At 34.9% G+C, this 25,994-nt stretch overlaps 1 protein-coding gene across 7 annotated transcripts in view; it reads left to right on the top strand.

The window, feature by feature from the left end:
- Nucleotides 1-24,566, top strand: part of FAM91A1 (family with sequence similarity 91 member A1) — a 53,170-nt gene extending 28,604 nt beyond the window's left edge. For 2 of the 7 annotated variants that reach the window (XM_007488289.3, XM_056823115.1), the window contains 16 exons: nt 1,673-1,711; nt 2,053-2,165; nt 2,585-2,700; nt 3,301-3,413; nt 4,051-4,137; nt 6,443-6,575; nt 7,135-7,200; nt 7,837-7,985; nt 9,239-9,373; nt 9,531-9,644; nt 10,880-10,952; nt 12,069-12,221; nt 14,863-14,967; nt 16,969-17,092; nt 18,022-18,091; nt 21,562-24,566. In XM_007488289.3, coding sequence (XP_007488351.1) covers nt 1,673-1,711; nt 2,053-2,165; nt 2,585-2,700; nt 3,301-3,413; nt 4,051-4,137; nt 6,443-6,575; nt 7,135-7,200; nt 7,837-7,985; nt 9,239-9,373; nt 9,531-9,644; nt 10,880-10,952; nt 12,069-12,221; nt 14,863-14,967; nt 16,969-17,092; nt 18,022-18,091; nt 21,562-21,747 — 1,776 coding nt within the window. In that variant the 3' untranslated portion in view covers nt 21,748-24,566. Of the gene's footprint in view, nt 1-1,672; nt 1,712-2,052; nt 2,166-2,584; nt 2,701-3,300; nt 3,414-4,050; nt 4,138-6,442; nt 6,576-7,134; nt 7,201-7,836; nt 7,986-9,238; nt 9,374-9,530; nt 9,645-10,879; nt 10,953-12,068; nt 12,222-12,385; nt 12,445-12,734; nt 15,572-16,968; nt 17,093-18,021; nt 18,092-21,561 lie in introns of those variants that run through there. The other 5 variants (XM_007488290.3, XM_007488291.3, XM_007488292.3 and 2 more) reach the window with 5 other exon arrangements.
- The last annotated feature ends 1,428 nt before the right edge of the window (nt 24,567-25,994 follow it).

Raw genomic sequence — 25,994 nt, 5'->3', positions numbered from 1 at the left:
TGATGGTTAGAGAGAACAAAGAGAAATGAAGCACAGTCAGGATTTTCTGAAATAGTGGTTGGGAAATCCCAGTTACCAATAAGACAACAGGACCCCAAGTGGAAGATCCTCTAGCACATCATCATCATCATCATCAGAACAACAGTAACAATAATAAATCATAATGTCTGGTGTAGGTAAGGTTATGGAGGAGATAGTGAATTATGGTGACTGGGGTTTACTTTTACTGTTTTACTTTGACTTATACCAAATCTCTTTTTAATAATATTTTATTCCCACCCAATTACATGTAAAAATAGTTTTTTAGCATAAAATTTTTTTTTGAGTTCCAAATTCTTCCCTTCCATCCCCTTCCTCTTCTTGAAATGGTAAGCAATCTGATATAGATTTTACATGTGCAGTCATATAAAAACATTTTTCCATATTAGTCATTTTGTGGAAGATGTCTCAAATGAAAACAAAAAATAAGAACATGGAAGATAGTGAATATATAGTATATTTTGGTCTGTAATTAGACTTCATCAGTCCTTTTTCTGGAGGCAGATGGCATTTTTCATCATAACATATCTTTCCAATTGAATATTTCTCTTCAGGTCTTTTCCTTCTTCATCATCAAGGTTCTTTATTTCATACTGTCTTATCTGTTTTTACCATATGGCATCAGTTCAATTCAGGGAACATTCTTTAGACATCCACAATTTCCCTTTTTCTTTTCTTTTCTTTTCTTTTTTCTTTTTAACTTTTACCTTCTGTTTTGGAGTCAATACTTGACTCCAAGGCAGAAGAGTGGTAAGGGTTAGGCAATGGGGGTTAAGTGACTTACTTGCCCAGGGTCACACAGCTGGGAGATGTCTGAGGCCAGATTTGAACCTAGGACCTCCTGTCTCTAGGCCTGACTCTCAATCCACTGAGCCACCCAGTTGCCCCGGCATCTACAATTTCAAGGAAGGTATTGGGTCTATAATTTCATAGATATAGGGAGTTCTTGAATGGGGGAATTCCCCCAACCATTGTGTTAGTTCTTAGCATCTTATGGTTTTAGAGAATTTCTACACCCCACTGAGACATGCACTAAATTAACCAGGGTCACACACATAACCAGAATGTGTTATAGTTTCCTAGCGCTTTATCTATTAAGCTTTGCTGCCATGTGGGCATATATAGACAAAAAGGAAACTGACATTACTATTAAAGAGCTTAAAATTCTGTTGGGGTTGCTGATGGAGCAAGTATACAGATAAGAAAATAAAAGAGCTTATAATGGGGGGAAATGGATGGGCTTCCCAAAAGAGATAGAAATGCTGAGCCCAGAAGGACTGTCATATTGTTGAGGAAAGAGAGGAAGCATGTCAGTATTTCAGGCATGGATCCTAGAGGTTGCCTAATGTATCTAGAAGTAATTATGGAGAACCATTCCCATCTGAGCTAAGAAGCAGTAAAAAGTCACCTTAGAGGCCCTGTGGAAACAGGAATGAGTAAATTCTTTAGCCCATATTTTATCCTTGCTGAATGTGAAGATTGTTTTTCTCTTTTTTCTTTTTCTTGGTTGGTTGTCTGAATCATTTTTGTGGTTTTTTAGTTTCATAATAATACTGTTCAACATTAGGTAATATGCATCTGCTTTTATAAACTTTTATTTTTGAGTTCTTATTTTTTACTTTTTTTCCCCTAGCTTGCAAATGTCCTTGAGATAGACTTATCACTAGTGAAGGTATGTAATTTTATATAGAAATTTAATTTTAATTCACTATTTAATTGAAACCTTAATGAAATTTGCCAACTTTTTCTTCACAATATGAGTCAGTGAGACTAAAATTATTGGAGCCTCTGGAAAACTGGCTTGTTGATAATTTCTGAGACTTCGTTTATTTTTCTCTTTAGATGTGCTAAGATACCTAGGGGGAGATAGAGCTATCTAAAAAACTACTTGGGAGTTGTGGGGTGATACTGTTTAAGAGAAACCATTGTACATTGTCCCATTATTTTCCTTTATACCTCCCCTGTGGTACTTAGTTTTCTTCTAAGTAGTAATCTATATATTTTTATTTTCAGAATGCAGTTTCCATGTACTGTCGATTAGGTTTTGCCCATAAGAAAGGACAAGTAATTAATTTGGATCAGCTTCATTCATCATGGCGGAATGTTCCTTCTGTAAACCGATTAAAGTAAATACTTTATAGAATCATAGACTTTTTAAGATGCAAAAGGCTTTGGCAATTCTAAACTCCCTTATTTTATGGATGATGAAACTATAACCATGAAGTAACCTAGACAAGGTAATGGCTAGTTAGTGATAGAACTGGACTGAGAATTTAAATCTTAATTTCCAATCTGGTGTTTTTTCTCTCATACACTGCTACTTCACAGCTAAGTACACATTCATATTTTAAACCTTAATTATGGTAAACACAATTATGGGTATATACCCTAGGTCTGACCCTTGGTCAGAACATATCTTTTAAAACTTTAAAAATTATGTATAATTTATAAATATATAAAATATATAAATGCCAATGTTAGTGGATGATTTTACAAGGTTACATATAGATATGTCTTCAATTTAAATTTACTCATTCCTCAATAGGAGTACCTTAGACCCACAAAAGATGCTCCTTTCATGGGATGGTGGGGAGAGTAGGAGTCCTGTGCAAGAAGCTTCTTCAGCAACTGATACAGATACAAATAGTCAAGAAGATCCAGGTGTGCATTGATTTTTGGTTTAATTCAAATTATATCTGTGAATATGAAAATTTGAAATGAACTTAATCTGTGTTTCAAAACAATAGAAAAAAAGATTTTTGGGTGGGAAATGAGGATAGGAAAACAAGGATAAAAATGAATTTATTTTCTAATTTATTCTTATATCAAGTTCAAAATTTTTACATTTGATGGTTAAAATCCAAAATCCAACATATGGTTAAAATTTTGAGTGAAAATGATAAACTTAACATTTAAAGGAATGAGAAAATGACCTATCTAATTTGTTTAGCTGTCATAAAATAAAAATGTAAGTTAAAATTGTTCTCATTAAATCTTTGATGAAAATGGACTTTTTTTTTTTGACAATGGTCTAGCTTTTTTTTGAGCCTAGTTTCATATTGTATGATTGAGTGCCTTTGTTTTGCCTGTGGTATTCTTTTCATTGAATAAATATATGCTTTCTCATTGATGGTAGAAATAAAGTTGAAATGAAAGTGATGCTTAGTGACATTTTTTACTGACTATAAAGTTAAAGTAAGCTCTTGATTTAGCTGATTGTAAATATGGAATGCATCCCCCCCCCTTTTTTTTTTAATTTAGCTGACACAGCCAGCATAAGCAGCTTGAGTCTGTCTACAGGATATACAAAGCGTATTGCCTTCCTATTTGATTCAACTCTTACTGCCTTTTTAATGATGGGAAATCTTTCACCAGTATGTACATTTCTTCTTAAACTTGGAAAACTTCTAAAATTGTAAAATAGATTAAATATGAACTAAAGAGATACACATTTACCTTGCTTCATATGATAGATTTATTTCTCAAAACAAGTGTGTAAATATGCCCAAAGAAGACAGATAAGAAAGGATTCCCCCTTGTAGAGAAAGAGATGATCATGAGTATGAAATAGTGCATATAATGTCATGCTTTTTTGGTTCATTGGTTTTGTTGAACTATTTTTCCTCCTTTTTATTCTAATGGTGATTGATGGCTTTCTTAGAGGGGGAAATGGGAAGAAAACTCTGGGAAATGTAAGTGATAATTAAAAAACCAGACTAATACAATTTATTTTTTTTTAATGTATGTAATTACATTTTGGGTAACCTAAGCTATATTTAAGTTATAATTGGACAGGATGTTTTAAGGAGCTTTATTGAAATTGACAACAACCTTTATCATATGAAGAAAACTCCCTAATTTTTAGAAGATTTTTTGGAGGGTGGGAGAAGTGGAATGTAGTTTTTTTAGATTTTTCTTAAATTGAAACACACTTAAATTTATATAAAAAAGAAAGCAAAACTTATATTTATAAATTAAACTCATTATTCCTTTCTTGGATTTCTCTTTTAGAACTTGAAGAGTCATGCAGTCACTATGTTTGAAGTTGGGAAGCTATCAGATGAATCTCTGGACAGCTTTCTTGTTGAACTTGAAAAGGTAATTTTAAACTTTCATTATGAAACTTCCAGTGCAGTTATCCATATTTCTGAGCAAAAAGAACTAATGGACACTAATAAAATTATAAAGCAAGGTGATCCTACAAATATCACCATTTTATAATATGTTTATTTTTCTTCTTTAACTGTTTCAAGGAGATTTATTCTTGTCAATCTTTTGAGGCCTTGACACATCAAATGGATGAGCCCACTTATTGTTGGGAAGAGTGATATAACCATTGGTATAAATGCATAGAGATAATTAATATTAGTTATAGAAAGGGGATTAGAAATGTAGGTCCAGGGGCAGCTAGATGGATCTGTGGATAGGTCTGGCCTCACACTTGGTAGCATTGTGACCCTGGGCAAGTCACTTAAACCCAATTACCTAGCCCTTACCATTGTTCTGTTTTGGAACCAATACTTAATATTGTTTCTAAGATAAAAAGATAGGAGTTAAAAAAAAAAAGAAATCTAGGTCTAAAAGTAAATTGATTCCAAAGTAGCTTTGGGGTTGTTGAAGGAGCATTGTTTTTGGAGTCAGCAGGTTTGGTTTTGAGTCCTGTCTCTGCCACTTTTCTAGCTGTGCGTTCTTGGGCAAAGTCCCTTCTCTTTGGGTCCTCAATTTCCCTCTCTAAAATGAAAGGGGTAGACTAGATAGTTGCTAGCATCCCTTAAAACTCTAAATATATAATCTTGTGATTGTTCTCTTAAATCATATCTTTAGTATGCCATTGTTAAGTTCACTACTTAGTGAGATTTACCTGAACTTTTGTTCCACTTTTAAATCTGGAACAGTATCCCATGATATCACAGTTATTCATGTCCACTCTCACTATCCCTTTTAGCATCTTGAAGACTTCAGCCATATTTGCCCTTAACCAACTTTTTCCCAGTGAGTACAGCCCCAGTTTTCCTAGCTATAAATCTTGATTGCCCCTTTATTGGTGTTTTCTATCCCTTTGATATTTCTTCTCTGTTGTGTTCCTTCTCTTTGTCTGCCAATAGTTTGTGCACCTAATTTGTTCCTTGACTAATAATTATGGCGACTTTTGATCTTGCAGTTATCAGCCTGGTGTTTTAATGTGCTATTTAGTGAATTTGTGGTAATTCTAGTTTGCTTCTTTTAGAAAAACAGTCCCAATATTTTTGTAGAATTTATGTTCCTAATACAGGAAACATTTCTAAGATAATATATTCATCACTTTACTTTTGTATATCTTACATTGGATTTTTTCACTGTTCTTCCAACACTTTTAAAATCATATCAGCTTTTTTCTTATTGTGCCTCTTCTTTAGTTATGAATTTTCCTTGTGTGCTAACACAACAAATTCTGAATCTCACGTTTATTTTTTTTTCCATCCCATCCCATTTTTCATTAATATAAAGTAATTATCAAGCTAGCTCAGCTTTCTTTCTCATATCCCCCACTGTCCCCCCCTCCCCAATATGGTATAGTTAATCTTGGGCAAATTATTCTATATTTTAAACTTTAGTTTTTAGTTTGTTTTTTTAAACCAGTAATTCTCATTTTTTTAAGCTTTATAATTTTGATTTAGCTTATTTGGTCAGCCTTGTTCATTCCACAAGTTTAATTTTTTTTATATTATACTGTGGGCTTGTCCTCTAGTTTTCCGTTTTCTTTTTAGAATGAATGTGCTGCCCATCACGTATGAAGATGACATTATTAACCCATTGTCATTAGGACATGTGCTTTGTATTTTGTGTTCAGACCTACACATGATGAGCAATACAAAATTTGTGACAGGACTAGTGAGGATAATTGACCCATATTGAGATTTAATCTGTGAACTTGCCTTCATTAGCACCCCATTGAAATAAAATGAATTCAGTTCTTGACTGTGCCCTCTAAAAGAACTTAGTGAGTTCACTGAAGTGTCAGTTTCCCAATAAGACCTTCTTGTTTTTGCCTGTGTCTTTGTTAGCAACAGGAGATATATATATGATTTTGATGACCCAGCAGATGCTATTTTGTTCATTTTGTAGTGTACTTTAAATTCATTTGCTGCATTGTGTCATGAAGAAAGAGGGAAGCCAATCTTCTCATTGTGGTTGTATCACCCCCCCACAGATGAGTGAGCACTGCTGGTTTCATTTCTGATTGCCCTAGATGTGGAGCATTAATTGGAAACCCAAGTGTGGTGGTAGGGTGGGGATTTATACTTCTTGAACAGATGTATTGATTGTTAAGTATTAACTTAGTATTGTGCCATGTTATATCTCTTTAAGGGAATGGTATTATTAAAGTGAATGTGTTATTTGTTGATTTATTCTCTTGGTTTAGGTTCAGAGTACTGGTGAAGGAGAAGCGCAAAGATATTTTGATCATGCACTCACTCTGAGAAACACAATATTGTTCTTACGACACAATAAAGATCTAGTTACACAAACGGCACAGCCAGAACAACTTAATTATGGTATGATAACTGTGTATGATTTTTAAAGCTACAATTCCACAAAAATTATTTGCAAGAAAATTAATGATATTTTCATATACTTATCCTGAGGTGTAGGTAAAATATTGGATTTATAACTAAAGGCATATTTTTATGATAGTTCTCTGGCAGCTGTACTTGGTCAGGCTGTGAATGAGCACTAGCTTTAGTTTTCCATTTTCTAGCTCATATGTGTTAGAAGGAATTTTCACTGTCTCATTAGGAGCAGAAGTTTTAGGTCAGAGAAAGGGTTTAATTTGTATGCTGTCTCTGTAAGAGGCAGAAACAGATAACTCTGACTGTCACTTTAAGAAGAAGAAACAGACAGATCTTGCTTCTGGCTCTTTAAGAGAAAACCATAAAACCAGTGAGGAGAATCAGTTAGGAACTCCATTTTGCTCTGGCTATGGTTGGGAGGAGTAGGAAGGTGCTGGTGGAGTTTTCTCTCTATATCAAGAGAAACTGGCAGTGAAAGTTTAGAGTCTGATCTTTGATATTGACTTGGGAAGAAGGCAGTGACTGAAAGGTCTGTTCTTTTCAGAACAGATCAAGCAGCTGGAATGTCTGCCATTTGGAGTTGAGAGAAGAGGAGTTCTGAGCTGTTCAGGTTCGATCTCTGTCAAGAGGTCTCTCTCACAGTTGGCTTCTGGCAGCTTTTGGTTTTCACATAAGAAGTTAAGGTGGTTGAAAGAAGAAAGACTTGTTAATTTAGTTTAAGAAAGTTAGAGAAATTAATATCTTTAGTCAGAGTAGCCTAGTTGAGGCCTATTCTGGCAGGCAAAAAGATTCCTGCTAAAGGTTTTTTTAGAGATTTAGTATAAGGTGTTAATATAGGCATAGTATTATAGTAGTTAAAAGATAAGATGTATACCTTCCTAGTTTCTATCCTTCTGTTTACTGTCCCACCTTTACTATAAATAAATAGGGGTTGTACCAAACTGCTTCAGGATGTTTATCAACCGCCTGCACTATAGTTTAATTCCCTAACAACTGTCTACAAAATAGGATTAATATAACAGCTTTAGCTTATCAATAACATTGTTAGCTTATTAATAACAGCTTTGATTTACCTTTAACAGGAAACTGTGAATAAGCATAGTGATTTTTCTTCACAGAGTAGAACTTAAGCTATTTTCATTAATAAAATTCAAGGCAATAGATTTTTAAAACATTTTTTTTACCCATTTATTCTTTAGATTTCCACTGATTCTCATTGTATTGTGTGTGCTTATTCATAATTCAGGTTTTCCTTTGGATCTTTTACGATGTGAAAGCCTTCTTGGTTTGGATCCTGCCACATGTAGTAGAGTATTAAACAAAAATTATTCTCTACTTGTTTCCATGGCTCCCCTCACCAATGAAATTCGACCAATCAGCAGCTGTACTCCTCAGGTAATAATAATATGAAAAGAATAAATATCCACTCAAAGGGGTAATAACGTTTACTTCCCTCCTAAAAATGCTCTTCTAAAGAAAACAGCAGAGGGTGGCCAGAACCTTCTTGACCATGAATTGTTCTCAGGAACCTCCTAGATATTAGAATGCGACAATAAACAGCTCTGTCTTATGCAGTGGAGGATTATTGCTTTTGCTTGCTGAAGTGAACAGCAATAAGGATTTTCAATCCAAAAGTAGAATTACAGCGAACATTTAGTCATTAATAAAATATTTTAAAATACATATTTCTGAAAGCTATGAAATTTTATCTCATATTTCTTGGAGATATCTGATAAGAACCAATTAAGTCTTGTGCAATAGGATTAAAGATGTTAAATGATTTGAAAATCAGTGACTGAAATCCTAAGTTACATGTCAGATATTCCACTAATTATCCAAAGGCTAGAAATTATTTTTGGAAATTGCCATCTTATTTCACCTCCTTTTGTATACATGGCAGAGAGTTGCCTTCGGTAGCACTTTTAGACCTTGCTTGTTCTTTTCTAAGGTCCTGAAGATAGACTTGAGGAAGAGAGGGAATGACCATGGCAGCAGTCCTGATGCTTGCTTCTTGTTCTCTTCCTGTCAGAGCAAAAAAAAGTCTACCCTATCGGGTAACCCTAGGCAGAATTCTGGAAATGCAAATGTATTGTAACATCAAATGGGGTTTCTGATTAACTTTGATTCCATTTCCAGTGAAACTCCATATCATCAGAGTACCATACTCTTAGTTTAGGGGTGCTGCCCTTATAGGCATAAAAATTTTCTATACTATAGAAAAATTATATTTATGATCCTCTAGTATTCGGTTATATACTTGTACTCTGTCCTATACCTCTTTGGATCTGTCATAACCCCAAGCAGAGGACCTTGAAAAAAAGCTTGTACTCAGTCAATATTTGTTTGAGTGAATGGTCTCACTTGTGAGATATTGCATTTGCAGTGTGAATGCTGAGTCAGAGTCTTTTCAACTAGATTCTACTGTCTCATCTTTCAGTTCTTGATGCCAATTCCTAGCCATAAATCTTTGGGCATTTGAGATATATTTTCACAAGTATAATAGCAAGGACAGAAATGAAACATGTAGCATATTGTAGAAAAAATACTGGGTCATCAACTGTTCTTAGTTATGTGTCTGTGTTATTCATAGACACAACTTCTTCTTCACTTTGATATCAGAATTTGTTTAATTGTTGTTGTTGTTGTAGCATATTGGACCAGCTATCCCAGAAGTCAGTTCGGTCTGGTTTAAATTATATATTTACCATATTACTGGGCAAGGACCACCATCTCTCTTACTTTCTAAAGGTACAAGACTTCGAAAACTTCCGGATATATTCCAGGTACATTGAGTGTGCTTGATTTTTTTTTTTCAAAAACATGGGAAGTAGGAGTGCTAATGGGATGGGAGCTAAGCTGTTGACTGTAAAGTTAGTTATAAATTTTAAAAAATTACACACAGAAGTGACTACTTATCTGTTGTTTATTTGTGTCTTGTAGGGTTATGATCGCTTATTAATAACTTCTTGGGGTCATGATCCTGGAGTAGTTCCTACTTCGAATGTGCTTACAATGTTGAATGATGCTTTAACACATTCTGCAGTTTTAATTCAGGTAGTATAAGCTTATTTGAAATGCTAACATTTGACTTATTTTAGCTCTACTTAGATTGAATTTTAATTTGGGCTTGATTAATTTGGAATTGTGACATTAAAGTGAATGGCTTTAGAAGATATAGATTCTAAGTCTGGCCATGCCGCTGATTTGCTGTGTGGCCTTTGATTAAGTTGCTTAGCCTCTCTGGGCTTGTTTCCTCATTTGTAACATTTGAGGTAGGTGCAATAGATAATCCCCCAAAACATCATAGTCCTTAGATTGTTACCATAATGCAAATTAGTGAGGTTCTGTTGTACATAGTAGAGAATAAACTTCCAACTAAGCATTAAAACATGATAATTTTATATATTTTAAAAGAAAATACATAATTGATTTTACTTTTACCTAAAAGAATACCATTATTGTATTGTATTGTATAGAACCAATGTGTTCCTTTAATTTGGTAAAAAGTAACTAATGGCATTTTGATGAAAATGTCATGTGTTTATTTCTGTTTACTTTTTATGTTCACAGGTTAAATTTTTTAACCTCTTGCTTGTCTATGAGATAGGATAACAGTAAAAAGATAAGTCTAGTAATCATCACACTCTTTAAGAGTAAAGTGTGTTTGAAAGTTCAATTTTTTTTAAAGTAGAATGTTTCACATTACATAATTTCCTACTCTGAGGTAAAGTTCTTTATTTAGGAGCCTTATGCTTATATCAAAAAGAAAACTGGGAGATATATTTGATGCTCACCTTTTAAGCAAGGACTGGAGCAGGATGGGAAATTATTTAAAGTAGAATGCCAAGCTAAAATTTTGCTGTTTGGATGGCTCCATCTAGTATCAGATAGAGGCAGCTGTGGTACCATGGAAGGAATGCTGGGGCCATCTCCAGCTGAAGGAGATACCAGATTGTGATTAAGGAGCCAAGGAGTGATCTGATGTACTTTTGTAATATGTAAAAAGGGAGAGATGAGGAGGCAGCATATCACAATGGAAAAACCACTGTCTCAGGAACCAGAAGCCCTGTGTTCAAATCCTCCCTCTGTTACTATCTATGTGACCATGTGAAAGTTACTTCACCTTTGGGGACTTCTGTCACTTCATCTGTATGTTGGAGGTGGGGGTAGCTGCTATTGATTTGCGATAGATGTGGCCTTGGGGCTGTCATTTTTCCATATCTGGACATCTACATAACCAGGTATAGATTTTTATTATGTACTTTTGACTTTTATTTATTGATATTTAGGGCCATGGCATGCACGGGATGGGCGAAATCATGCATATACCTTTCCCATTTGATGAATTGGAACTGCAAGGAGGTAATTCAACTCAGCAAGTGCTTATTCAGCTCTTTCCATGTCCAAGGCACTGAGCTAGGGACTGGGTAATCTTGGGTAATCTTTTATTCTTGAATTATTTACAACCACTTTGCTAATCTCTATATAACACTCAGTGTAGAAAATGGACCAGAACATCTTCCTGGTATTAGGAAAAATGAATTCAGTTTTAGTTATCTCCCCTGCTACTCTTGTGGAAAAGAAAAAGTATAGTAAAACCCTAATCATATATTGGATACAAGGTTCTTTCCCCCATGCTTTATGTAGCTTGGCTGAGTCCATAGATTCTTTTGCCATCCTCTTCTGAATACTGTAGTTTGCCAGTATCCTTCTTACAAGAGGGTACACCAAGGAGATCAAAAGAGCCCTGAAAGCTCCACGGTCAGCAAACAGAAACTGCCAGAAAGAGATGGCTACCATTGGTGAAGGAGGATTGGTAATATGTATATTGGATAACAAAGGTAGATTCCAAAAAGTTTCAGGTGCTGGTAGTGTGGAACACAGTTGGAGAAATACAGTAATAAGAATTAGAGTGTTGGCTCTAGGTCTAGCTCTGCCATGTGAAATTGGACAAGTCATTTCTCCTCTCTCAGCTTCAGGGTTCTCATCTGTAGAATGAGTGGTTTGGACTCTATAATATTGAAGCCCTAAAATTCTGAGCCCTGTGTTAACAGTTGCCCATCTCCTGGGCAGGGTGTTCAACCAGATCCAAGTTGTAGCATATTAGAACTAGAAAGAAGATCCAAATAAGAATGCTTTAATAGCTGTCCTTCTTGGCTGAAATTAAAATGTGGAGGCATTTGACCCTGACCTGAAAGGGAGCAAAGTTTGCACCAAAACCTTGCTGTTTCTTTTAGATGTCAAGAGAGCACATTTATCCTTTGGATCTTGTAGCAGCAGACAAGGTGTGAGACTGTTGTAATGGTGAGATACTCTCACTTTCACTCTCACCCCTTTAATTATTGTTCAGCTTGAATAAGAGGAAAGTATTTTCCAGGCTGGAACATATACACTTGTGATAAAGTCTACAAATGATTTTATAAACCTTATTGCTGCATAAATGTTAGTTGTTTGTTTGTTTTTTCTTCCTCTCCTTAGAATTGACTCGAGTCAATCTGGGTGTTCATAAAGCCCTGCAGACATTACGGGAGAAAGTGGACTTGGAACACCTCTGTGGCTATGTCACCATGTTAAATGCGTCCAGCCACCATGCTGCCAGCAGAAAACTCAGTGATGCATCTGATGAAAAAGGTTAGCCAATTGTGAGTTTATTTTTGAATCTGAGTAGATGATTTTTAAGTTTGCCACCTCAAAAAGCAATAGGGGACCCAAGCATGTTTCCTGTGAGATTGAAATTCTTTCACTAGAAGATAAGAAAATGCCCATTTGAATAAATATATTTGTTTATCCTCCAGATGAGGAAACATAGCCTGAGCCTGCACAGCTGACTAAGCGATAAATCTAGGGTTAAAAGGTAGGATGATTAAGTTTTAGTCCTTAAATGCAGTTGTGTTGGTGCCATGCTTACAAATCTGGACACCGTAGTGATTAATTATTTTATAAGAAAATAGGAATTATTTCAATTTCCTAAACATAGATTTGTATTTCTTGATTATAAGACATTTGTATATTAGTAATAATTATTTTTACAACAGCAAAGGATTAAAATAGTCAAACAGAACAGATGCACCTTATAGATAGGTTCCTTGCTTTTGGTGCCCCGGATATTCTGAGTTCTGCTTTTTGCTTTTGACTTTGTTCCAGGAGCCTTCACAGAGAAAAAAAATAGAGCACATGACTGTCTCTATATGTTCCTGGTCTTGAGTTAGTACCTGTCACTTCAAGAAGGACTTCTAGTGGAATATTGGCAGGTGTGCCACCAGCAGGCTGAGTCAAGAGAACAAAAAACCTAAGAAAATTGATAGATGATACTTTGCTCTTGAACTAAGTCTGCTTCTTCTTCTTGGCAATCAGAAATATTTGTTAAAAGAATTATGTTGATGAGAGTAAAGAATTGTTTTTACTTTTCTTCCTTATAAAATATAGTCCTATTTTTAAAAATTCCTGGAGATTTCAAATATAATTGCTAATTGTATGCTAAAATGCAATCTTTGTAAATTTAAGATGCTCTTTTGTTGACTGTAGGTGGTTGTTTTAAACAAAACCATATAAAGAACTATTTAGTAGAAGAGATTCAAATAGAAGACTTTCCATCTGGTTTGTCCACCATGTGTATTCTCTAGATTGACAATGAGTTCTTTTTTTTCTTTTCATCATTCTTTTGCTTTACAATTTGCCTTCATGTCAAGAGTTCCTAAAATTCTAGAATACTTGTTCCCAGCCTCTTAAGTAGGAATGTTGGGAAGTCAGAGGACTTTGGATCTGTATATTCACCAGACATTGTCATTTTGATCTTTAGCTGTATCAGGATGTAACTCCAGACTGAAGAATCACTGTTTCACACATATATGCATTTTTGTTTTTTAAGTCCTTACCTTCCATCATAGAATCAATACTGTGTATTGGTTCTAAGGCAGAAGAATGGTATGGGTAGACAATAGGAATGAAGTTACTTCCCCAGGGTCACACAGCCAGGAAGTGTCTGAGGCTAGATTTGAACCCTGAACTGCCTGTCTCTAGGCTTGGCTTTTAATCCACAGAGTCACCTAGCTGCCCCCCCCCATATATATTTAAATTATATAGATACCGCTACAAGTGACAAATATCAATTTAAAAGCATCACTTTTTTTTAGCTACATTTTGTCACATGTTTTTCTCAGGCATGAATAGTAACCCTCATTCTCTCCTACCACTGATACCCAATCTGTTTCCCAAGAACTATTGATTTTATCTGTGTACTATCTTTTATATATGTTCTTATCTCCTGACATAGGTCCTAATCACTTCAGGTTTAGATTGTCATAATAGCCTGCTAGTTTGTCTCCCTGCATGGTTTCCACATTCTAGTCCACTCCACTCAGCTGTCAAATTGATCTTTTTAAAATGCTGATCTGATCTAGGCAGTTCACTTTAGTGACTCCTTATTACTTCAAGATCAAACATAAGGGGTCAGCTGGGTAGCTCAGTGGATTAAGAGCCAGGCTGAGAGATGGGAGGTCCTAGGTTCAAATCTGACCTCAGGCACTTCCCAGCTATGTGACCCTGGACAAGTTACTTAACCCCCATTGCCTAGCCCTTACCGCTCTTTTGCATTGTAACCAATACCCAGTATTGATTCCAAGATGGAGGGTAAGGGTTAAAAAAAAAAAAGATCAAACATAAAAAACTTTTTGGCTTTCAGAGCCCTTTATGGTCTGGCCCCATTCTACCATTTCAGTTTTCTTAACCATACTCCCTACCACATTTGTCATCCAGTAACAATAATCTTCTTGCACCAGACACTCCCTCTCCCAACTCTAACCATTTTCTCTGGCTGGATACTTTCTCTTCTGCCTAAAATTCCACCTTCCACAAGAAGCCTTTCATGATTCCCCTTAATGCTAGTGGCTTCTGTCTGTTGATTATCTCCAGTTTATATTTTGTTGTACATAGCATATTTACTTATTGTTTCCTATGTTAGACTGAGCTTCTCGAGAGCAGGGATTATTTTACTTTTCTTTCTATTCCCAGCACATAACACAATGCTTGGTATATAATAAGATCTTAATAAATACTTATTATCTTGACTTGATTATTACCCACCATACTGTTTTTGACATTAAGAAGAGGTCTTCATACTCAGAGATTGAGAAACACTACCTTAGACCATTAGCTCATTTCACCTTCTTTATGCTAGAATTTTTGGTGTGTCCTTGTTGAGTGTTATTGTTATTTTAAAAGATGAAATTTGTTGACTAAATATGAATACTTATCCTTAATTATCTTTAATTAGGTGAACCTGATTTGGCTTCAGGATCAGATGTAAATGGAAGTACAGAATCATTTGAAATGGTTATTGAAGAGACTGTAGATTCAACAACAAAGCAGAATGTTGATGGTAAAATGGTTAAGTTTGAGAAACTTTTAAATGTTTTAAATCACAATTTTAAATTCCTCCTTAAATTGGTATTACTCTATGTTTGTCAGGGTTTTTTTTGGGAAAAAAACAAACCAAACACCTTTTCAAAATCATATATATATCCTAACAAATTATATAATTAAAGAGATAAGACTGTAGTCTCAAAATACTTGTTTCAGTTTTTTAAATTAAAAAGTTTTGGAAGACTTCTTTCTCTAAAATATCCTTTTGCATCTCTATAACTTTCATCCATCCTCCCCCCCCCCCCCCCCCAGCAATGGCTGTCATCTCTTCTCACCTGGACTTTTACAGTAGCCTCCTTATTACTATCTTTTCTGTCCAATCTATCCTCCATATCACTGCTAAATTAATATTTGTGATAATTAAAATGTTTTGGGAGCAAGGGAAATATATAACAATTATGACCTCTGAAATATGTTTTCTACTGTGTCTTGGGTTTATATAAATATAAGATGGTCGCCAGGGAATATATTCCCAATTTATGAATATGCCCAAGCCAACTGGGTTTTATAGAGAAATTTAATTTATAATACACTAATTAATCAATAGAAAAAGAAAGAAAGTAAGAAAGGAATAAGAATGAATAAATCAATCAGTTGGTTTTATCACTCACCCAAGATCTCTCTAGGTAAGGCTTCTCATGCAAACCTCAGGCTCCACCTTCAAGAGAGCCTCCTTTCAAGAAATGTTTCCAGAGCCTTCTCCTCCTGACTCCTCCTGAGTTCTCCTTCCACAGCCTCCTTCAAGACCTCTCCAGGACCTCTCCCTCCAGGACCTCTCTCCTCTCAGCCTCCTTCAGAGCAAAACCTCCTCCTCTCAGAGCAAAAAACTCTCCTCCCCTGTCCTCAGACCCCGCTATCTTTAAGGAAACCATCTAAGTTCCCTCCCCTTAGTTCTCACATCTACCAATCACTGTCCATGTCTCCCCTGTGCCAATGGTGGCTCTAGTTTAACCCAGGACCGCCCAGAGGTCTGTGGCTTTGCACATGTCTGTTGAAGGTCATATTCTCAAATAATTAAATCTTGATCTATGCTGCAGCCCTTCCTAAATCCTGTTACTCTAAGTAGGGTGGAGATTGTATTTTCCAAGACCTGGTTCTGTCATTCCAAGTATCTATTGTATCAATTCTAAAATCAATCATGACTCAAAGAACTTCCTGTTCTATGCTTAAGCATAGGTCAAAGCCCTTTCCATTGTTTAGCAAAAGGTTTCTGTCCTAAAGTAGTCTTAAGTAGGGAAGAGAAAGATCCTCCCATGCCAAGGGGTTTCACATTCCAATAGAGTTCTTACTATCAGTAGGAAATTTTTTCCAGTATGAAATTTCCCAATGGTGAAATTTCCAACATTCATAAGTCTAAGAAATTTTAAGGTTTACATATTACAGACATAAGTTGCTTCATGTAATTTCCTTGGTCAAATCTTACATAACTTGCCCTCCACAATCTGACTACCACTTAATTTTTTTAGCCTTATTGTACATTATGACCCCCTATGAACTCATGAACTCTACATTTCAACTGCAGCATTATACTTTATATATTTCAGATTTAGCCTTCTAGTTCTTGACTCCTTTGTGAAAGCCATTCTTAATGCTTGGAAGCTACTTTCTCCTCACCTTTGTCTTTTAGTATTCTTGGCTTCCTTCAAGGCTGATCTTAGTTTTTCCCTTCTCTGTGAAGCCTTTCTTGAGTTTTCCATCTCCCAGTTGTATTTCCTTAACTATATGCATTTGTTTTCCCCAGCAGAATGTAAGCTTTTTGAGGCCAGATGATATGCTAATTTGTGTGTGTGTGTTTGTGTTCCCAGTGTCTAGCATAAGTGCCTTGCACACAATAGATTCTATGTAAACATTTGACAAGTTAAGCTGGAGAGTTTCTAGATTTGTAAACATTTTATTTAACTTGAGCTTTCATTTGAATGATTTGGAAGGTTTTAATAATGGATATTTTCTTTTGTAGTAGCTACAACAGAAGTTGAATGGGTACCTCTTGAGCTGTGCTTTGGAATTCCACTATTTAGTTCTGAATTGAATCGCAAAGTCTGTAGGAAAATTGCCACACATGGGCTTTGTAGGAAAGAAAGGTGAGGATCTTTGTTACTAATTTATATTCTTTCATTCCAGATTCTTAGTTCTTTGAAGACAGAGTTGCAGCAGTGTCCGAGACTGCTTTTTCTCTAACCCATGATACTCTCTCCCCATTTTCTGAAGCATGGTGCCTTATTTTAATAGTTGGAATTCAGTAAATACTGGTTTGCTATCATATGCTATTTTTAGGAGATAATCTTCTTTGATTTCATTACTTATTTTTTCCTAAGTTGAACTGGAATTCTAGGGCAGAGATTAAATTTAGGGAAAAAAATATTTTTTAAGTTGACATTCTTTATAGTAAATTTTTTACTTTGAGATATGTTTACTGAACACAGGTATCAGTATAAGTTCCCAGATGACAAGCAGTACTAAGTGATTAATGCTTCAAAAAGTAAAATAATGCTTATGAGTGTTCTTAAGAGGGAAAATGTTGTACAGGTGAAAGGTATAGATTGCCATCATAATTAATATTTAATTATATTATAACATGTATTTGTTAAAATAACAGTTTAGAATATATGCTAAAACTTCCAGCTCTTCAGATTTATTTATTTTTTATTTTTCTGGTAAATTTGAAATATGTCTAAATTGGCTGTGTCTCAGAATACTTGCTTTTAAAAAAAATCCAATTTTACTTTTATTAGTTCATGGGGGCAGAAGTAAATGTTTAGCCAAACAGATAAAAATTTCTATCATTTTTATACATTGTGACCCCTTTAATATTGACTCTTGTAATGAAAAATGGTTTTTTAGAGCTTAATTCCTTTGGGTTTCACAACAATTTCAATAGGTAATGTTTTTGGGTACCATCTAGTATAATTCCTAATAAAAATTTCAATTTGTGTTGCAAAATCTAATATGCAAACTTAATGTTTTTTAAAAAATCACATTTATGCCCTTTTTTTCTCATTTTCTCTTTTAGCCTTCAGAAACTCTTACATTCCAGTAGAAAACTCTCTCTCCATGTCCTTAATTTTGTTCATTCATTCCAGGTAAAAAACAAATAAACAACAAATAAAGTAAAGGTTTGGTATTTTAGCCATTAAAATTGTGTTGGTATAATTTATACGAGAAGATAATTAAGTAGAAATGTTTTTGCTTAAGATGTCCATTTCTAAGTTTACTAAATAATTTATACTGTTGAGTAATTACAAATTGTTGTTTAGTGCTTGAAGTACTCTGTATCTATATAACTGTTGCTTGGTATGGAAGCCAGACAACCAGGTTAAAAAACTTTTAACAGTTAATTTGATGCTTTCACCAGGAATCTATGCAGTGACCTAAAGCAATCAATGTTCCTTTTAAAAGTGCCTTATCACTACCAAAGGAATACTTTGCTAAAATAGTTTTATAGCTATTTTCATTCATGAAATTTTCTTGTAGGGCATAATTTGCCATTTTAGTAGTGTAACATTACTGACTCATGTCATGACTTTGATAATATATTTTCTATTTTTAGTACATCTTCACAGTGATGCCATGAGATGAATGTAATCTAATATTGTATAGGGTAGTGGTTTTTAGACTTTCTGATTTTGTCCTCTTGACAAAAATTTTTTTTTAAAACTAGGAGGGATTTGGGGGAATTGTGGGCTTGGTCAGGGAATAGGACTGATGATTTCCCCAATGACATCTATGCACTCTCCTTTGTGGGGCCAAGGTCAGAGTTACATTATAAATACCCTGAGAGAGTGATGTCTCTGGCTTAGAAGGGAGATAATTGAAAAGTTGCAGTGTACATGGAAAGAGTAGGGGAGAAAGTGGAGTGAGGGAATACTGGAGTATGGGGCCATATTGGATAAAAGGCAAGTATGTTGTATTGGAGACAGAACTCACAATTGGCTCTCATGGAGAAGATGAGATATGACTATTTTATCACTTTCCCATTTAGTAGATCACACCCCTCCTTGTTGTTATACCATAGTGGCCTCTTTGGAGAACCCCACTTTGAAGACCACTGATGCAGAGGATAAAATTTTTATTCTGAAAAAGGTTGAAAATAGTTCCATTAAGCCGGGATAGTAACTAAATTCCACAGCCAAGGAATTGTTTATGGAAAATACCCTTTTTAATTCTTTGAAGGCCAAACATAAGAATTACCCAAGATATTCCATGATTGATCTTACACATAATGGGTTGGAGAAAAGTGAGATTTTTGAGGCCAAGCAATTAAGTGTTGTGTAAAAGTTAAAATTAATCTCAGTAATAAAAGTATTATATTTTAAGAGATTTATTAATGATCATTAGAAATAAAGGAATAAAAGGGATACAAAATAAAAAACCACGTGCTCATGGCTAATTAGCCTGTTCAAAATCCCCATGCTTACCACCACCATCCTTGCCAGCAAGCCAGAGACCAGGATCCTCCGTGTCACTGCCTAACATCCCCTGTCTACAGGAAGTACATAATGACAGGAAGTCAGCGAGCTCCTGGGAAATGTAGTTCTTTTTAAACAGGTTTTCAATTATACATTCCCTCCTGATGATCATTTTGGGAGGCTAGTCTCCCCAAATTTGATCATTTGACATAATCAACTTTTAAATTACAATAATCTGGGAATAAAAGGGAAAAGAACAAAACCAATGATTGCTAGGTGCATTGACAAAAAGCCAGTTGGGGGCAGTCCCCTTTGGCATAAGAGTATACATACAAACCCAAATGTATTCAACCCCACACAGTTCAAATCACCACATCCCAAAGTTCACTCTGGATCTTCTGGTGCAGTGTGTGGTCTGTGGAGGCATCTTCATGGCACCTTCTCCAAAGAATTCACTTTCTGGATTTGGAGAAGTAGCATGTTTCTTATCCTAAAATTACTCTCAAAAAGAATTTAAACTTTGCATTTGAGAATAATAATACACTTGAAATATACCAGGAATAAGTATAGCAGCAACAACATTTACTTTTATAATGTTCTTAAGGTCTACAACACACTTCACATACGTTTTCATAGCTAAGTGTTATATACTACAAGTAACATACCCACTCACCTCCTACCCTCTCTCCCTCCCACATATTTCCTTTTTACAGTTGAGGCAATGGAGAACTAGAAAAGAGTAGCCAAATGGACGTTGGTTAAACAGTTTAGAAGTATCAGGTGGGATTTGAATCCAAATCTTCTGAACTAGATCTAGCCCTCTGAATATTAGGACACTTTGCCCTTCATTCTGCTATACTGCCTTTCCAGGATTGAATAGCTCTGGTGTTACCTGGACAGTATCTGCAGTCCTTAATGTCCAGGGTTGCAAATGGTACTTGAAGCCAGTCAGTTGAAAGAACATAGCAAAGGAGGGAGAACAGGCAATCTAGCTGTCAGTCAGGCAAGCCCTGATGAAGGTTTAGTAAGTATTAGGCATTGTGCTAAAGCACTGGCAATACCAAGAAAGGCAAAAATGGCCCTTGCCCTCAAGGAGCTTATGTTTTTGTAGAATACTGGTGTCAAGTTAAAAAAATATATGTATTATTGACTTAGAAAAAACATCCTTTGGTGGATGGAGTGTCAGCTTTGAAGGACAAACAAGTAAGGCTAGTATAGTTGGAGTGCACTAAAGAGAGTATGTAAGAAGCCTGGAAAAGTAGGATGGGGACATATAAGGATTTCTAGAAGTAATCAGGTGCCAGTGGAGCTCATTGACAGGGGGATGGTAACTTGGTTGGACCTATGCTTTAGAAAAATCACCTTGCCAGTTTTGTTCAACCTTTTGAAGGTTTGCCCTGTGGAAGAGGAACAAAGAATTTGTTCTACTTGGCCCTAGAGAATCAGCAAAGCTTGAGTCTCAACCTTTGCCTCTTTTTAGCTATGTGATCTTGGGCAAGTCACTCATTCAGCTTTCCTAAACCTATGTTATTTACCTAACAGGACTTTTGTGATGTTATAAATTTATAAATCACTACAAATGAGTTTATTTTCATTAAATAGAATTGAGGTATGGGATTGAAAGAGTGAGCAGATTTCACCTTAGTGTAAGGGAATAATTCTTAACATTTAGAGAAGTCCAAAAGTAGAATGGATTCTTTTATGAGATAGTCATTTTTCTTTATTCAGAAACCTTCAAGAAGTTGGATGACCATTTGTCAGGGATGTTGTAGGAAGGTGTTTTTTCCCCAATGAGGTTGAACTAAGTGATCTTTGTGCTGAATATCCCTCTTGCCTGGAATGTCTTCCCTCCTCAAAGACATGTCCAAGAACCATGTTCTCCATAAGCCTTTCCTTAACCTGGCCAATGAAAGCTCCTTGAGGGCAGGAAGTGTTTTTCATAGTATCTGGCACCTTGCAAATACCTAAGATACCTATGATGTGATTGCTTATAGATTGATTAACTTCTGAGGTTCCATTCAGTGCATGTTTAAGTGCTTTGGGCTAGCAGGAACAACATATTTTTATATATTTTTTAAAGTGGTCTGCATATTGTTTATTAATGTTTTCTTTTTTTTTGATTTTTGATTTTACTTTATTTTTAGGAAGGAATTTCAACCTTGGACTTACATACTGAGGCCAGTTTTTCAAGTCTGTTTTCACAGCCACCTTCTGCTGAATTGGGTGTTCCACTTCCTGCAAAGAACTTAATATTTAAAGATGGCATCTTATCTGAGTGGAATGGACGTTCCCCTTCCTCAGTACTTATTGCAAATGTCAATTTGCAATAGTTCATTCACATACCATTTGTTGTTCACACTTATTGCCTTTTTTAGTTTCTTACAGTTAATTTCTAGTGCCAGCCTCTAAGAAGTATACTGCTACTGCAGAATAACGTATGCTGAAGTGGTGGCAAAAGTGTATTATTATGTTGCAGTTTAGGGGAAGATATTTGCACTGTCTGGAATCTTACTCATCACTGCATATCCTGCTGCAACAGAGAGCTTTTTAGCAGTCAGCACTGTATTTTTATCTGGAGACAATCTGCATTTCTTTTATAAACCTAAGGACACCCTTTATAGGCTTTATGATGATTGTTAAATTTATAAGCTGTCACCACAAATATTGCATTGGTAATTTTATATGTTAGTTACTCAAACATGAATCTTGTTTAATTTTATATTTTATTACCTATACTTTTTTGGGGCAATGGAAAGATTTAACTCTTCCCCTGAAGAGAGTTCCTGGTACTTAAGGTAGTATAAATGCAAAAACAGTAAAATCCAGTGTTGTTTGATGGTATATATGCTGGGAGCATTATAAATTGTAGCAATTGTCTGTAAATTATGTCTATCGGTTGGACAGTGTTGAAAGTATGCAAATCAGCATAATTAAAAATAATTTGACCTGGCTTTATAAGGTCTTAATTTTCAGACCATAAAGATTCATTGATCCCTCATGAGAAACTTTGAAAAATAGTCCATGTATTAAGTAATGTGTTTTTAGATACTTAAGCTTCATTATTTCTCTCAATAGACTATTTTCATTAGGCATGATTATAAAAGGAAACCTTGTTTGGTTGCTCTTGCTGCTGCCCATTTTTGGTTTAATTGAGTAGCCTTCATCTAGAACCACAACACCACTGGATGTGGAAACAAATTTATTTGTTTACAAACCAAAGATTGGGGGCTTAGGTTCAAATTAACATCAGAGAACAATAAGAGTTGGCTGAGTCATGAAAAACATATCATAAATTGTTTGAATGAATTCACTGTTGTCCCATGCAGAAATAACCTGGAGGGAAAAGATAAAGGCAAATGGAAGGTTGTTTCAAAGGTTTTCTTATCAGTTCTTTTAATATGACAAATGTTAACTAGAATTAGAATAATTCAGTTAATTATTTTTGCATTTATCAAATTATCTTCCTTAGGAAGTTTGTGCAGTGTGTTCTCGTTTAGACTTATTTGTAGGATGATTGTTTTGCCAGTTTAACCAACATCTTGGTAAAATAGCATATATGGAAAACTTTTAAATTTGGGGGATGGTGTAACTTGAAGATTTCTGCTAATACTTTTTTTCCCTTGTTCTATAAAGAACAATTATTGGTATATTTAATCTGGAAATATGTCTTTCCTAAAACTGTAATCATAACCATGCCTTCAGTACTATGTGCTCACAATATTTTAAAATTTGGACCAAGACCCTGTGGCACAGTTAGTACTAGAAAAGTGTTCATGGTTAAATGTGATAACATTTTGTTTTCTGCTGTAGTAGGAACCAAGCGTGTGTTAAATACATGTTTAAAAAAGGAAAAATAATGCAAACTAATAGTCAAATGATTTGTTAGACTGTGAATCACACACTAATTTCTCACATAACTATTAATGTACATTCCTCTTCCTTATAAATGTAGAACTTGCAGTTTCTCAACTGAAACTCCAAGTACTTAATTTGATCAGTGCTGCTTTTTATTCTAACACTTTTATTATTATCTGGTTTGTTTTTACCAACTGTAGGTAGTTATTTATTCTGCAAATACTAATACTTGGGGCCTACTGTGATGTGTGTACTAATAAAGGATTGAGTATTTGTCTTTGTTGGCAGTAAATCCAGTTTTTCATAAATTGTAACAAAATATGGGAATGATTTTCTGCCTTATATTTCCTTTAGAAGAAAATGGAGGGAAAAATGGAATAAGATAGTGATCATGCATTTTAGGAAAAATGAAAAAGTCTATGTTCAACTCTGATTTTTGGTCTCTGCCACTGATAAGGAAACAGGAGTCCTTTGATGTACAGCTTGGTAGATACTGTAAAAAGGGATGGGATAAGCATATTCAGTGTTGTAAACAAGAAATGTAAAATGCTGCTGTCTTCAGACTGTGTTTTACAAACTTAGCTTTATTTCATTACAATTGTATATATGCTCATAAAAGAAAAATACATTATCTCATGTAAAATTACATCTCTTCATTTAAAGTTGGCAAGTCAATGAAACTTTAAAAATACAGACTGTTACCTAATTAATAGGTGACTACCAAAGAGAAGGATTATTAAGGATTTTTAACTCAATTTTGTTGTTGTTTGATATGATTCTGATTGGCTTTGTTCCTTTTTATTATTGTCTTTAAGTGTGGCTTAAACAGAGGCAAGACATTTTTAAAAACCAAAAGAGAGAAAGAACCCATAAAAATGGCATATGGATAAATAAAGCCACTTAAAGAATGTGATAGCCCCCTTGTCATCTTTCTTTTAATGTTTTCAGATAATTTTGTATTTTTTTCCCTTGGGGAATAGTGCAGCCAACCTGCTCAATACTTATCATAACTGGAATTATTTTAAACATTTAGAATTGAGTTTTACCATTTTTTGTGCTGATTTTATTACCTGATGGTTTCAGTTCTCTGTTTTTTTCCTCCCCTTGTTCAGTCTTTCAAACACAGTTTGTATTTAAAAGGTTTTAAAGTACCAAAACTGTTACCTGAGTACCATGGATTGTTTTCTGGTATGGCATTGTTAATAGTATATAATTAAATGTATAAAACTTTGTGTTCAATTTGATGATTGGCACATGTAACATAAATGTTTACAAATAAACTATTACTGATCAAGATAGTCGAATGATTTTCTTTTTTTAAATGTTTGCCATAGGTATAAAAATTAGGTGGTACAATGAAATTTTGGTAATTAGAACAATTGGGAAGGTAAAATCAGAATTGTAGAAATGCACATGCTACTTAGAACTAGGTTAGTTAAATGTTTGCTGTCTGAATAAGAAGCCAGTCAGAACATTATTTCCATAGTACATATTCCTATAAGTGAGAAACATGTTAGAAATGCATATACAAAGTAGATAAATTCTGTTTTGGCACAGCTGCAAATCTAAATTGTGAAGTATCTACAACCATTTGTTGTTTTGGACTCATTCTGTAAAAATGTATATTTCTTCAAAATTTGTTAGACTTTTTTATTTTTGTGGGACTTGAAATTCTTTGATAGGATAACTATCAAATAGCTAATATACTATTGCAAGATTAATCTTCCTAAACTAGTGTTGGTTAGTTAATGATTAGCTTAATCCATATTTGTTGAATTAATATTATTCCCATGCAGAAATCATCAAAAGCTTCTAGCAGTTTCTTACTGATCACAAAATTGCCTCACCTCCTTAACTTGGAATCCGTGAACTTCCACAGTGACAGACTAAAACTGCCTTTCTAGCTTTCTCTTCCATGTTCTGTCAAAATGTCAAGAGCATTAACTCTTAGAATGATCCTGGGGCTAAAAGGTTACCTAAGTATATATAGTATAGAAAATGATTGGTAGGGTTATGGGGTGTGATAATAAGAATTAAATTAAATTAAATTGCCAAACCTACTTAGAAGTAAGGATTTAGTGTAAGAGAAAAGAGTTTTACATTTTACCTCAGCTCCTTTATGCAGGTAAGGAGGGAATTTTCTGTGAACGATAAGAAGAGAATTTTAGAAAAGGAAACACAGTTGGGAAACGGCTCACTCCCTGGGAGCTTCCTTGCTTGCAGAGGAGGTGACTGGAGGGTTGGCTCTGATAATGGGTGATTTTTCTTGAGTTATTTTGGAGAAGACAGGGAACATTTTGGGATCTGAGGAAGATTGAGTGAAGAGACTGCTTTTTCTTTGAAAGAGGGAAAAGCAGCCAAAAGGGGGCGCAGTTTCACTTGAATACTATCAGTTACAGGCCCTTGCTGAGAGAAGAGACAGAAGGAATTCAGCTGGAGGATTTTTTAAAAATACGAGTTAAGAAAAAGTATATAATTTAAAATAAGCTATTAGAATAGCTTAGTAAGTTAGATATTATATCTTTAGATCGAGGAAGTTGTCAGGTCTGATCTTATCAGACATATGGGACTTTGGGTTATAGTTAGACACTTTAGTTTTAGATTTAAGATGTCCTCTGTTATTCCTATATCCTTTTGCTGTCCCTGCCTCTCCTGACAGAAAATAATAGGTGTTGGTTTATACTGTGTCCAGCAGCTTCTACCACCAAGTGACCCTAACAGC

The sequence above is a fragment of the Monodelphis domestica genome, chromosome 3, assembly GCF_027887165.1.
Source record: "Monodelphis domestica isolate mMonDom1 chromosome 3, mMonDom1.pri, whole genome shotgun sequence".
Taxonomy (NCBI): domain Eukaryota; kingdom Metazoa; phylum Chordata; class Mammalia; order Didelphimorphia; family Didelphidae; genus Monodelphis; species Monodelphis domestica.
The sequence above is the reverse complement of the archived record's forward strand: the minus strand, read 5'-3'. Positions and strand labels throughout refer to the sequence as shown.